The sequence below is a fragment of the Dipodomys spectabilis genome, unplaced genomic scaffold, assembly GCF_019054845.1.
Source record: "Dipodomys spectabilis isolate Male_0828 unplaced genomic scaffold, ASM1905484v1 ptg000051l, whole genome shotgun sequence".
Lineage (NCBI taxonomy): Eukaryota > Metazoa > Chordata > Mammalia > Rodentia > Heteromyidae > Dipodomys > Dipodomys spectabilis.
In genome coordinates, this window is record NW_024870728.1 from 12,608,455 (window position 1) to 12,623,097 (window position 14,643).

Genomic DNA, 14,643 nt, shown 5'->3' on the forward strand with positions numbered 1-14,643 from the left:
ATACTATAGGACTTTCAGCGTAAAGAGACTGTACAACAAAATGAAACCAAAAGATATTAGCAGGTAAACACACAGGTTACCTAACTCTAAAATCAGTTGTCAATGTACTAAATATATAAAATTAAGTCACCTAAGACCCCAAACAGACCATCAAAATTTTGTTTTCTAATATATATATATATATATATATATATATATATATGTAATGTACGTACACAAGTGCACATACACTTTGTTTAGAATCAGCCTTGTTCTTGCTGGGCAAGAACTCTTCTCACTTAAGCCCTTCTGGTTTTTTATATTGTGTTCTCACTTAATATGGCTACAATAAAGAGACTTACCTGCAAATGTTACTTCTACTGCTTCTGGTTTGTTACTGTAAAACAAACAAACAAAAAGGCCCTTAGTTAAGATACTTATGCTGCCTCTTGCTTCCCAGAGGACTTGGGAAAGCTCCTGACCAGAGCATTCTGTGTAAATGTTAAGTTAAAGAGAGTACATCATACATTTTCTCATGAAGTGGAAGGTAAAAGATAGGTACAGCCTTTTGGTTTTTGCCAGCTGTTGGATCGCCTGCCATGGTTGGTGCTTACAGGAAATTCTTAATTCCTTGACATGATACACACACAATTGTACATGTGAACCACATATAATGCCATCTTTTGTTTAACATCTCCCCCCACAGGATAAAAGTAACAGTAGGTGACAAACTGGAAGGAAAATTGCTAACTACAATGTAAAAATATTTGTCTTTTGGTGCCAGTACCAGGACTTAACTCAGGGTATGGGCACAGTACCTGAGCTTTTTCCATTCAAGGCTAGTACTCTATCACTTGAATCACACCTGGATTTCTCATTTTTTTTTTTTTTTGTGGTTAATTGAAGTAAGAGTCTCATGGAAGCCAGGCACAGGTGGCTCACGCCTATAATTCTAGCTACTCAGGAGGCTGAGATCTGAGGATCGTGGTTCAAAGCCAGCCTGGACAGGAAAGTCCGTGAAACTCTTATCTCCAATAAACCATCAGAAAGCCGGAAGTGATGCTGTAGCTCAAGTGGTAGAGTGCTAGCCCTGAGCTGAAGAGCTGATGGACAGCGCTCAGGCCCAGAGTTCAAGCCCCACGACCAACAACAACAAAAAAAAGAGTCTCATGTAAATTCCTGCCCTGTCTGGCTTCAAACAGAGATCCTCAGATCTTGGCCTCTCAAGTAGGGAAGATTACAGGAGTGAGCTACCTGCACCTAGTTAGAATGGTTTTAATTTGCTTAAAGTGTAAGGATGACTGGAGACTACAAAACAAAATAGCAAGCGCTGTTCCATTTCAAAGACCACTCACTGAAAGTCTTTCTACAAATCTTTCTTTCTTTATAACCAGCCCTCTCTGGTTCTACTTTAGTCATTCTACTTCTATATCTACATAGAAAATAGCACAAAATAACACCATGAAATCATCTAAACTTTGTTTTTTTTAAATTAGGTTTTTGTTTGAGGAATCAATGAACTTTTTTTAAAATGTTATCTATAAAATGGAAGGATACGAACAAACCTCACGTAACTGCTCACATTATCTCACGTAACTGCGACAAACAAAACAAAATGGACCTGAAGACATTCTGTGTGGTTCCTGGCTTGATCTGACATGTATACTTTTATTTGACATATACTAGTGAATGTTAGGCAAGTGTTCTAACTGGTCAGGCCTCCAGCCCTGATTTTTGTTGGTTATTTCTGAGATAAGGTCTTGCTTCTTACTTGAGCAACACTTATCTACATTAGGCTTTCTATACAGCTCGGATGTACAGGCACATGAGCCTGTGACTAGCTATTCACTCAACTGAATTGAAAATTATATTGCCTGGGCTGGCTTCCAACTGCAAACCTACTAATCTCAGTCTCCCAAGAAGCTAGGATTACTACTGATGTGAGCCACCAGCTCCTGGATACTGTTAGTCTTAGAAAGTACACATATGGGAAGTGGTGCTGTGGCTCAAATGGGAGAGTGCTAGCCTTGAGCAAAAACGCTCAAGGAAAGTGTCCAGGCCCTAAGTTCAAGAAAATACACATATGTTCTACATATATAAGCAATAATGCCCAATTAACTGAGCAAAGGCTCCTTGCTTTTTTCACCTCAAAGCCAAAAGTAGAGGGCAAAAAAATCTACCTCAGGGTGAGTGCCCTACACTTAAACCACATCTCCAGTCGTGTGTGTGTGTGTGTGTGTGTGTGTGTGTGTGTGTGTGTGTGTGTGTGTGTGTGTGTGTGTGTGTGTGTGTGTGTGTGTGTGTTTTAAGTTTTGGCAAGTATTTATTTTAGTATAACAGGGTTAAAGTAGGGATAAAAAGAAAAGGGAAACATCTCCTGCTACTCAGGTAGGAAGTGGGAGTTAGAAACTAACTGTATTTTGTTTTATAGGTTAATAGGCAAGATGTACACATTCCACATTTGTTTGTACCCAATTTGCTCATTACCTCTCAACCCAGTATAATGTATCTTTTACTGTTCTCTCTGCTCCCTCACTTGTAAAAGGAATCAAGACTGAGTTTCTCCAGGGTTGTTGAAAATAGTAGAACATTTGATAGGGTTTATGATTTTTAAAGCTTATAGAGAGGCTAAGCAGCATCCTTTAAGGAAACTGGATGCATTACGATTAAAAAAAAACAACAACAAAGAATCTTGCCGGGTACTGGTGGTTCACGCCTATAAATCCAAGCTACACAGTAGGCTGAGATCTAAGGATTGTGGTTCAAAGCCAGCCCGGGCAGGAAATTCCCCTTGAGACTCTTATCTCCAACTAACCATCAAAAAACCGGAAATGGCTCTGTGGCTCAAGTGGTATTGCCTTGAGCTGAAGAGCTCAGGGATAGCACCCAGGCCCAGAGTTCAAGCCCCACAACCAACCCCCCCCAAAAAAAAATTAACTTATATGAATCATATACAAAGATTCTCATTGCTTATTCAAAGTCATCCATGTGTGATTTAGGATACGGACATGGACATCTTTTCTGTAAAAATGAAGGATCAAGTGTGCTTATGGAGAAGCAGAGTTCAGAACAAGAGGAAAGAGCTAAACTGCCTCTAAGCATTTTCTTTAAAATACAACCAGGATACAAAGGCAATGAATAGCCAGCAACATTCCTCACCTCTAGAAAACTACACACGCTAGGCACTGGTAATTATTCAAGAGGCTATCAGCACATAAAAGTCTGTTTTGACTTTATCTCTAAAATAATTAGCAAAAAGCTGGGCTGAAGGAGTGGCTTACGTGGTAAAGTACCAGCCAGCTAAGTTTGAAGACCTGGATTCAAGGCCATGTACCAGCAAAAAACAAAAAAATACAAAGGTACAGAACAAAGAAACAAACAATATTCTATGGCCCATCTGAATAAATTAGTAAGAGGATGGATGACAAAGGAAGCAAGCATGGTAGCACATTTTCCTGGGGAAGGCTAGCCAGTGCTGGAGTCATGGAGTTGATAAAAAGCCTATAGTGCATGACTTAGCAGGTAGTTGCATTGCTTTCTGTTTTTCTCTTCTTTTTTTGTCAGTTGTGGAGCCTGAACTCTGGGCCTGGGCACTGTCCCTCCGCTCTTCAGTTCAAGGTTAGCACTCTATTACTTGAGCCACAGCACCACTTCCAGCCTTTTCTGCTTATGTAGTGCTGAGGAATTGAACCCAGGGCTTCATTCATGCAAGGCAAGCACTTTACCTAACTGAGCCACCTTCCTAGCCCTTACATTGTTTTCTAAACATCAAGGCTTTAATTCAGTCAAGGGTTGAGTTTCTTACTTTCCCACTTCATCAAGAGACCTGAGAAAAATCAACTATATGTAAAGTAGCTTAGGATTCCAAGCAATAAATATTCTGACTTCAAAGTATCATGGACTCTAAGCACAGATCCCCATTGGTAAAAAATGGCTAAGATCAGTCCAAAGTAGTGTGTTGCATGACTTGGAATTATCTATCAAATTACTGCCATTAGCATTTTAGTTTACCATTCATGGTTGCATAAAAAATTTGGAGGAGGGCTGGGAAGGTGGCTCAGTGGTAGAGTGCTTGCCTCACAATCATGAGGCCCTGGGTTCCATTCCTCAGCACCACATAAACAGAAAAAGGCGGAAGTGGCGCTGTGGCTGAAATGGTAGAGCGCTAGCCTTGAGCTGAAGAGCTAAGGGACTGTGCCCAGGCCCACAGTTCAAGCCAAAGGAGAAAGGCTATTAAGAACAGCATCTGAGCTGGGCACCAGTTGCTCACACCTGCAACCCTAGTTACTCAGGAGGCTGAGATCTGAGGATCGCAGCTTAAAGCCAGCCCCAGCAGGAAATTCCCTGTGAGAGTTTTATCTCCAACTAACCACCAGAAAACTGGAAGTGGCACAGTGGCTCGAGTGGTAGAGTTGAATGAAAAGCTCAGGGACAGGGCCCAGGCCCAGAGTTCAAAATCCACGACCAACAAAAAACAAAACAAAACAAAACAAAACAAAACCCCGGCATCTGGCCAGAGAAGATTTCACAAAAACTGGTCTGAGAGTTAGTGGTCTAAGAACTCCACATCCGGGGCTGGGAAGATGGCTCAGTGGTAGAGAGCTTGCCTTGCATGCATGAGGCCCTGGGTTCAATTCCTCAGCACCACATAAGCAAAAAGAAAAAAGCCGGAAGTGGTGCTGTGGCTCAAGTGGTAGAGCGCTAGCCTTGAGCTGAAGAGCTGAGGGACAGCGCCCAGGCCCAGAGTTCAGGCCCCACGACCAGACCCCTGAAAAAAAAAAAAAAAAAAAAAAAAAAGAACTCCATATCCAAACAAGGAGACTGCTGAGTGTAAAGCACACCATTATGGGGTCATTTTCAATACTAAGACCAAGTGTTACTACACTTTTGTGGCTTACTGCTACAGAGGGGCCGATAAAACTTTTAGAGAAGGGGAGTGCACCACTTAAAAGGCCAAAAAGAAAATGGCCCAAAGATAAAATAGCTATTATTATTTACTGGCTATATGACCCGATGCAATGTTAACTTGAGGCTGTGTCTTAAGTTTCTCCTTTGTAAAAATGATAAACATACACCTCACAAAGCAGTTGTGAAGTCTAAATGAGATGATGTATATGCAGCAAAGTTTCCCAACCAGTGTCTTATGACTAAAGTACAGATATACTGAGATAAAGATTCCCACAATCCTTAGAATAATAGCCAGTGGGAGTGCCTTCAACACAGACTACTTACCCAAATGTACCATGTAATCATGACCAGAGGGGCTGGGAAGTTGGCTCAGTGGTAGAGCACTTGCCTTGCATACCTGAGGCCCTAGGTTCGATTCCTCAGCACCACATAAGCAAAAAGAAAAAAGCCGGAAGTGGCACTGTGGCTCAAGTGGTAGAGCACTAGCCTTGAGCTGAAGAGCTGAGGGACAGCGCTCAGGCCCAGAGTTCAGGCCCCACGACCGGACCCAAAAAAAAGAAAAATCATGACCAGGCTCGGTTCATATCTGTCCCTTATGATAAAGCAGGCCAGGAACCACAGTGATAGAAACCTAATACAATCCTTAGTACACGGAAGTTACTTAAAATTAGCCCCAAAGATACCTAGTTCTCTAATCAGTAAACAAGATATCTAGCAACTTACACTGGTGCATTTTGAACTAAATGGTAAAGTATGCACAGTGCCTGGTTCACAGAAAATGATGAATAAATTAGTTTTTCTCCTCCCAGATGAGTTAGAAGGGACTAGATTTTTGAAGCGGTGAGTGGGAGAGGTTTTGGCATTTTGGTAGCTCTCAGAATCAGGAACAGTTCAGTTACTAATAGTACTAGGAAAAATAGGACTCCTATTGCATGGGACAGGACAGCTGTAATGCTTGGAATTCTAGAACAAGCAAGCCAGCTGGATGGTCCTTATTGACTAGACAGCTCAAGACACTAAAATCCACTGCATTCAGATGAGCTTTAAAAGATATTAATATCCTTTAGAAAATTTTACTTGTCCATTTTCTAAAGAAGCTTCTAGAATGTCAATAATCACTCAATGAAGAGTTACTGGCAACAATATTATACAATTCTTTTTCCACTAAGGACATTGGAGTTTTTGCTCCTGCATGCATCCTAGGATGCAATTCTCCAATATAAATACCATCACCATACCTTTTATATCCTGCAGTAGGATTATTGAGCTCTGCTTACTCTAAAGGTTCCTGGTTACTCTCTTTAAAGACTACAAAGGGAATCCTATTAGGTTAGAGGAGATCCTCCTCTCTCCTAAACTCTGTTAAAATAAGGAGAATAAAAAGAATTCTAAAAGCTAACTCAGAAAGTGATAAGCTTCTAAAGAAAACAATCATTCTATCTAGCTTCATTCATTCCTTCAAGAAAACATGTACTGAGCTGCTTCTATATGAGGAAATGAAAGAGTGAAATTATACAGATAGCTAGAGACATCAATTAGTTGAATGTAGTTCTGGGGTTTCACAGCCCAAAGGACCCAAAGGAGACCAAAGAATAGTGTGTAAACTATGACACTTAGTAAACTAACCAACTAGATCTTAAAGAGTCAGATACTATAGTCTGCTTCTTCTATATGCTTAAACAATGTCCTAATTCTGAACCATTTTAAACCAGTCTGTCTCTCTGAGGACATATGCAGCAGATTTGGGAATGAGAACAAGGTATCAGCAAGATTTAATTTATTCCTTTCTCAAATTTTTCCTCCCACAGTCCTCACCCACCCGAACTGGCACTGCTTGCTTGCTTAGCTTCACTCCCCCTCACAGAACCACAGCTCCCCACAATATATGCACATGCTGTGGCAAGGAGCCAGAAGGCACTTAAAATCAACAGCAATTTTGCATCTGACAGCATTTCCTCAGTTCTGGACTACATTCTCTAGCTAAGTTGACAGACCTCACTTCTGAAGCTGAAAAGGTTCTTGGTGTATATATGGTAACAAAAGAAATAATTTGCCAGATTACTTCTGCTTTAATTATGAGACTGAGTAAGAATCCCTAAATGAAAAGACAATACTGTTAAGACTTGAGCATGTTATTTGTAGTGCTGAGTGCAGCTTTTTTTAAAACAGGTCCTGGGGCTAAAACTCAGGGCCTGGGCACTGTCCCAGAGCTTTTTCTGTTCAAGGCTAGTGCTCTCCAACTTAACCCACCTCACTTCTGGCTTCTTAGTGGTTAACTGGAGGTAAGAGTCTCATGGACTTTCCTACCTGGGCTGGTTTCAAACTATTCTCATATCTCAGCCTCCTTCCTAGGTAGATAGCTATAATTGTAAGCATGAACCACCTGAACCATGAGAGTGTAGCTTTTTAATCCATCACACACTCTTAGTTTGCAGTCAGAAAACCAATTTACTTGTAGTGTCCCTTTGTGAGGGTATCTATACAGGTAGAAAAACTAAGAATAGGGGTTGGGAAGGTGGCTCAGTGGTAGAGTGCTTGCCTTGCATGCATGAGGCCCTGGGTTCGATTCCTCAGCACCACATAAGCAAAAAGGAAAAAGCCGGAAGTGGCGCTGCGGCTCAAGTGGTAGAGCACTAGCCTTGAGCTGAAGAGCTGAGGACAACGCCCAGGCCCAGAGTTCAGGCCCCACGACTGGACCCCAGGAAAACAAACAAACAAACAAAGAATAATATTCCCTCTTGTGTGTGTGTGTTGGTACTGGGGCTTGAACTCAGGGCCTAGGCACTGTCCCTGAGGTTTTTTGCTCGAGGTTAGTCCTCTACTACTTGAGACACTTCTGGCTTTTTGGTAGTTAGAGGTAAGACTATCATACTTTCCTGCCTGGGCTCTGAATGGCAATACTCAGAAATCTGTGTCCTGAGTAGCTAAGATTACAGATGTAAACCACTGGTGCCCAGCCCCAAAGTATTGTTAAACAATGAGACTATCTAATGAGAGCTGGGGATGTTCCTCAGTGGTAGAAAGCTTCTTTCATGTGCGAAGCCCTAGATTTGATACCTAGCATTGGGGGGGAAAATGTTTCCATTTTCAGTAACTGGATGGGTGCTGCTCAACAAACTTTCTGTAATCTTGGAAATGTCTATATGTGTATGTGTGTACTGTCTAACATAGCAGCTACCTCCCCATATGCGGCAACTTAACACTAGAAAAAAACAAAAAAACTGAGGGTTTTTTTTTTTTTTTTCCAGTCTTGGGGCTTGTACTCTGGTCCTGGGGCGCTGTCCCTCAGCTCTTCAGCTCAAGGCTAGTGCTCTACCACTTGAGCCACAGCACCACTTCCAGTTTTCTGAGTGATTTATTGTAGATAAGCGTCTATGGACTTTCCTGCCCAGGCTGGCTTTGTACCGTGATCCTCAGATCTCAGCCTCCCGAGTAGCTAGGATTATAGGTGTGAGCCACCAGCACTCAGCTCATGAGAAACTAAATTTTAACATTTTTTTTTTTATTTGCTTATGTGGTGCTGAGGAATCGAACCCAGGGCCTCATGCATGCAAGGCAAGCACTCCACCACTGAGCCATCTCCCCAGCCCGAGAAACTAAATTTTAACTTTACTTCATTTTAATTTATATTTTAAATTTAATCAGCCACATACAGCAAATGGCTATAATATTGGACATTGCAGAGCTGGAAGATGCACTCTGAAAAAGGCTGCACTGAACCACAATTTCTTCAACTGGCTCATTCTGAGAGGTGTAAAAAGCAGGGTGGAGCTGACCTCTCCCAGTAGGTTCCCATACTGGCAAAGCCATTCAAATCACAAAGTTTCTTGTCCAAGCTATTCCCTTTCCTTGTCTTTCTGATTCCCTCCTACCCCCAACCCAGTTTATCCCTTAGTTCCTCTGTAACTGTGCTAACAGGCTCTCTCAGAGAGGCCCCCTTTTTTTCCATTGCTGTCTACTGATGAGCACTGCCAGAACCCTACATGTTTATGATGAACATATCAGTGATCTTTCGAGTTCTGGTGTAGCCATGTGCCTGAATAAACACTTAACTGCTTCACTGACTCACTTGACAGACTTACCTGGAAGCTCACTCTTGCCTGAAAGCAACCTTCTGCTGGCCATTACATTTTCAATGCTAGGCTAGAAAACTTCTACTTACTAGGCACAAGATAACTGGCTGTTTTAATTTTTTTTATTGTTATTATAAAGTTGATAAAGAGAGGGGCTACAGTTTCGTAATTTAGGCAAAGAGTACATTTCTTTTTGGACGTCACCCCTCCCCTCGTTCTCTCCCAGTTCCCCTTCATCACTATCTGTTTTTAAAGATTTTTAAAATAATTCTCAGCAGAATGTATTAAGCCCATTTATTGACAGTCATATCTCAAAGGGGAGAAAGATCTGAAAAACTTACTAACCCCACCCATATTCAAACTCTACTTACAAAATGTATCTTTGATTTTTTTAAAAAAAATCCCTGGGAATTATAATTTATGTCAGATTTGAAAGCCTACTTTTAAAATGGTTAGCTGCTTTTTTGTTTGAGACATGGTCTCATGATGCAACCTAGGCTGGCACGGAACTACTTCTGCCTCATCCTCCTGAGTGCTGGGATCTGCTACTGTCCACTTTTTATTTTATTTTGTATTATTTTTTCCCATCCTGGGGCTTCAACTCTGGGCCTGGGCCCTGTTCCTGAGCTTCTTTTGCTCAAGGTGAGTGCTCTACCACTTGAGCCACAGTGTTTCTTCCAGCTTTTGTTGAGTTTATTAGAGATAAGAATCACAGACTTTCCTGCCTGGGCTGGCTTCTAACTGTGATCCTCAGATCTCAGTCTCCTGAGTAGCTAGGATTATAGGCATGAGCCACTAGCAGCCAGCTTTCTGTTACTTTTAAGTAGAATTCTCCAAAAGAAAGAGTTGTGAGTAATGTTTTACATTTCTGAGTCCCAAATTATTAATACAAAAGGAAATATGAAAACACTCCCAAAAAGGCATGCCTATACTTGAAAATACATAGCTACTTATCTTGTAGATCAGCTTATAACCACCCAGGTCTCATTCCTTGCTAGTCTGGACATGAGAACGTATTAAGATCAGTTGTGAAAATGCAGAAGTTATTTCAACTTCCTCCTATATGCTAAACTGCTCAAATGAAGTACACAGTAATCACTCAAAATAAAACCCTGAGATGATTCACTTGAATACTTAAAATGCAAAGAAGTGGCAGGAGAGGCTGAAGACAAGGAAATCATCTGAACATAGTAGCAACTGCAGCCCCTGGCAGGAAGCAGTACCTGCTCACTGCATAAATTACTTCAAGGAAAGTAATGCTTTGTCTTACAGATAAAATCTGTGACCTTATAAAACAGAACACACAGTATATTCAGTGTAAATTGTGGGTCAATACTTTGTGGGGGGCGGGAGGGGGGAGGTTACTGGGGCTTTAACTCAGGCCCTACATACTGACCCTTCACTTTTTCTCCAGATCAAGGCTGGAACTCTATCACTTGAGTCACAGTTCCACTTCCGGCTTTTTGGTGGCTAACCCGAGAAAAGTCTCACAGCCTTTCCAGCCATGGTGGAATGATGATCCTCAGAGCTCAGCCTCTGAGTAGCAAGGATTACAGACATGAGCCATTAAGACCTAGCTAATGCTCCCCTTGCCCTTTTCTTCTTTAAATGCTGTAAACAATAGTTCATTATAACCACTTAGAATTTCCCCTCTATCAATCTTCTCCCTTTGGTGGATCTCAAGTACTTCCTTTCCTATTTCTAGTTCCCAGTTCACCAGAAACAGTTTGCACTTATTTCCTAACTGTGAAACCAAGATGTGAAGCTCCATCTTCATAGATGGGGAAATGAGACAAAAGGACTAGCCACTGGCCTCTAAAAATTACACGCTAAAATCCAATTCTTGTTCATGTTTTAGATACTAGGAAAGCAAATAGCTGCAAGAAAGGAGGCTGGCTTGGGTTTGACAGAGAAGGCTGGAATATGTCCCAAGCCCATCTTTTTAAAAGGTCAATGTTAAAAAAGGCTAAGAACTTCACAGATTCTGGAGGCTTGAGTATACATCTGGGCCAGGATCACCACAATTAAAAAAAATACAGATTAAGGGTCTCCGGGAAGAATTTAAAGGCAGACATCAACCAGATAAAAGCTAGTGGGTGGAGAAAAATCGTTACAATCTCAGGAGAGAGATAAGGAGAGTGTGAATGACTATTCGCTTTGCTGCAGAAATATATAACAAAATGAGCAGTGTCTCTCACAGTAGGGAATGGGGGAAAGGGAAGCTAGAGATGTGGAGAGATGGATTCCCTCCCCTCCCCCGCCCCCGACAGGGTCTGCTTTCAGTCTTCCCTCCGGCTCCTTCCAGGGGAGCCAGGGGTGGGGAAGTGAGATCTGGGCCTGCATCTTCCACTACGTCCTGGGAATTCCTAAATACTCTACCCAACTTAATCGCAGAAGGGAGTCTCTTTGGGTCTGTAACAATGACAGAGAACAGAACCGAGTGGTGGTCCTCTTCGCACCCCAGATGGTTTTCCCCGCGTGAGTTCCGGCCTCCGCTGGCCCCCGCGTCCTACAGGTCCGCTTGCCCTTTGGCTGGCACGCTCGGGTCCCCGCGGCTTCCGCATCCCGGCTCGGAGCCTCTCCCCACGCATCTCGGCCCCTCACCCCACCGCGCCCAGTCGCCTCCCACGTCTCCCCGGGCCGGGCAGCCCCGACACCCGGCCAGACCCCTCCATCTCTCTCTTCCAGGTCGGGGGTGAAGAGAGGGGGGCCGGCCGCCCCCGGGCCCTGGCTGAGGTCAACTCCGTCTTCCCCCCCCCCCCCCCCCGCCGCCCCTGGCCCCGGACGCGCGCTCACCCGGCAGCCGCGTTCTCGAACTTGAGCGCGAGCGTCTCCTCGATGATGCGGTTGTTCACCTCCAGCAGGATCATGGCGGCGGCTGCCCCGGGCAGGGGAAGGAGACACAAGGGCGGGTGAGGGTAGGTGAGGCCGGGAAGGACGGCGGGAGCGGCCCCGCTGCCCCCCGAGGAGGGCGGCTGGGTGGGGTAGGAGCCTAGGGGAGAAGGGGAGAGGGACCGGGATGGGAGACGGGGAGGCCGCGCGCGCTGGCCCGAGCACACGCTGGCTGTGGAGATACCCACCCACCGCACCGACCTGGCCCCGAAGCCTGAACCCGCCCGCCGAGCCGCCGCCGCCGCCGCCGCCGCCGCCGTCGCCGCCGCCGCCTCACCGACAACCCCGGTCCCCGCCCAGCCTCCGGCTCTAGCCGGCCACTTCCGCTCTCACACCCACTTCCGCTCGCCGCCCGGACGCGCGGCCCCGAGGCGCCATTTCCGCTCTGAACCCACGTGCACGCGCACGTAAGCGCGTCCGGCGAGGATGGGGCGGGGGGAAGTACGGGAGAACTCGTTTGCGCGTGCGTGGTGCCGCCTGCCTCCCTGCCTCCACTTTCCCACAGACCCCGCCCCCTTCACCTCCCAACCACACACTCTAGGGACCTGCTACAAGTACTTCCTCTACTCTCTTCGTGTCCCCCAAGATTTGGGTCAATGTCCAGCTGCTCTTTTCTTATTATCCCAAAGGATGGATTCCACTCTTCTGGTGGTGTCATTTCAGAGATCCTGCAAGAAGCATGTAACTGGGCCAGGGTTTCAGGATTCTCCACAGGAGGAGTGTTTGTTGTAGAGGCTCCCTCAATCCAGGTTCATGGTTAAATATTTAGTAGGGTCCTGCTTTGTACTGGGCTACAGTCAGAACGGGAGGTGTGGCTCCAGTGGTAAAGCACAAGGCCCTGAGTTCAAGCCCTAGCACCAGCATAAAAATTAAATAATAAATTGGTCTAAGCATTAAATACAAGAGCAAATCTGATGATGATCAGGACACCTAAGTCCCTGGCTTGCTTTTACATACTTGTTTTTAGTTGACTTTATTTTTGATGCACAGGGATTTGAACTCAGGGCCACTTGGTTGCTAGGCAATACTCTACCACTTGTGTCATGCCCTCATCCATTTCTTGTTTTATTTTTCAGCTAAGATCCTATGCTGGCTTGGACCAAGACCCTTATACCTGTGTGTCTAGTATAGCTGGCATCACAGGCAGCAACCACCACCTCCCAAGTAACTTGAACTAAAGGTGTAAAGTACCACTTTTGGCCTTAGTTGACTTTAAAAATCACAAAATTCAGAGCTCTATAAAAGCTATTATTAGACTCCCACTAGCTTTGCTATAAATATTACCTCAGATGTATGGTCCTGATAATGGCTTCCCACAGTTGTTTTACAGGAACTTTTGGGCAGCTTTTGTCTAGCATCAGCTGGTTGAAGCCAGCCACAGACATCTTTCACTTAGGGTGACCTTTTGACTTCCAAGGGCCAAAATCTCAGAGGATACATAAGCCACTGCTGACCCATGAAGAGCCATGAACCTGGGTTTGTGTGTATATACCATAGATTGTTTTACTTCCTTTTTCCAACCACCTTTCCCCAGCCCTTAAACATCTTGCTTCTTTATCCGATGGATATCTCCTCACCCTACTCAGAGAGCTGGGTTTGAGATTTGTTGTCCAGTCTCCATGCTGGCTGCCTGGGGAATGAACTTCTCAAAACACATCTTGTAGTGATTGGCATACTGTACAGATGGCAAGACAGGCCTGCTTTTTTTTTTTTTTTTTGTCGGTGGTGGGGCTTGAACTCTGGGCTTGAGTGCTGTCCCTGAACTCTTCAGCTCAAGGTGAGCGCTCTACAGCTTGAGCCATGGTACCACTTCTGGTTTTCTAGTGGTTTATTGTAGATAAGACTCTCACGGACTTTCCTGCCTGGGCTGGCTTTGAACCATGATCCTCAGATCTCAGCCTCCTGTGTAGCTAGGATTACAGGCGTGAGCCACGGGCACCCAGCTGACAGACCTGCTTTGATCCCTACTATCAGCAACTCATAGGTAGCATCTCATCAAGCAAGCATCCTAACTTGATTATTTGCAATAAAAATCCTTAATTTTATAATTTCACTCTTTTTTTCAGAAATGACTTTTCAATATTACAGAACACTGGGAGAAAAATGTGTGTGTGTGTGTGTGTGTGTGTGTGTGTGTGTGTGTGTGTGTGTGTGTGATTCACAGAACCCTTGACCCTCATCTCAAGTCCTATCTCTGCCCCTCACTCTTGGCCTGCCCCAGGAAAAACAGATTCCTTTCCTTAGAGGCTGGAAATAATGTTAGGAAATTATAGATTCCCCTCAAGTTACATAAACAGTGTTTTAATGTTGATGTTTTTGAACTAAAATGATGCATATAGTTTTGAAAATATTTACATATGACACCAAAAGCACTTGTCAAGAAAAAAGCACCCTCTTCACAGGCAATAGCCTCAACTCTTTTACAAATTCATCCTGATGTGTACATTCATATTGTCCCATTTTTCCTTGATTTGCTCATTTTAAGCTTTATCTGTTGAGTTCCTGCCATGGTATATAATAACTCCTCTATCACTTCTGACATACAGTTATGAACTTAAGTTATTATGTATGCAAATATTCACTGATGAGCCAAGAAGAGTGACAGTTCTGCTAATTTATACAGCCTTTCATTTTTCTTAGAGTAATTATTTTTATTTTTACTTTGATTTGTCTGATTTTCAATATATTTCAGTTGGTTCCCCATTCTCCAAGTTAAGACTGTCAAACAACCTAGCAATATTTTCCATATACGTAATATATGAGTTTCACCTTTCAGGTCTTTGTCCCAGAG

The 14,643-nt window shown here is 43.9% G+C and overlaps 1 protein-coding gene across 3 annotated transcripts in view; it reads right to left on the reverse strand.

Moving 5' to 3' along the window:
* Window positions 1–12,133, reverse strand: part of Arpc2 (actin related protein 2/3 complex subunit 2) — a 41,497-nt gene extending 29,364 nt beyond the window's left edge. The window contains exons 1-3 of one of the 3 annotated variants that reach the window (XM_042679090.1): window positions 12,054–12,133; window positions 11,757–11,838; window positions 342–376 (exon numbers count right to left, since the gene is read on the reverse strand). In XM_042679090.1, the coding sequence (XP_042535024.1) occupies window positions 342–376; window positions 11,757–11,830 (109 nt within the window). In that variant the 5' untranslated portion in view covers window positions 11,831–11,838; window positions 12,054–12,133. Of the gene's footprint in view, window positions 1–341; window positions 377–11,756; window positions 11,839–12,040 lie in introns of all 3 variants that reach the window. The other 2 variants (XM_042679091.1, XM_042679092.1) reach the window with 2 other exon arrangements.
* Window positions 12,134–14,643: the final 2,510 nt, after the last annotated feature.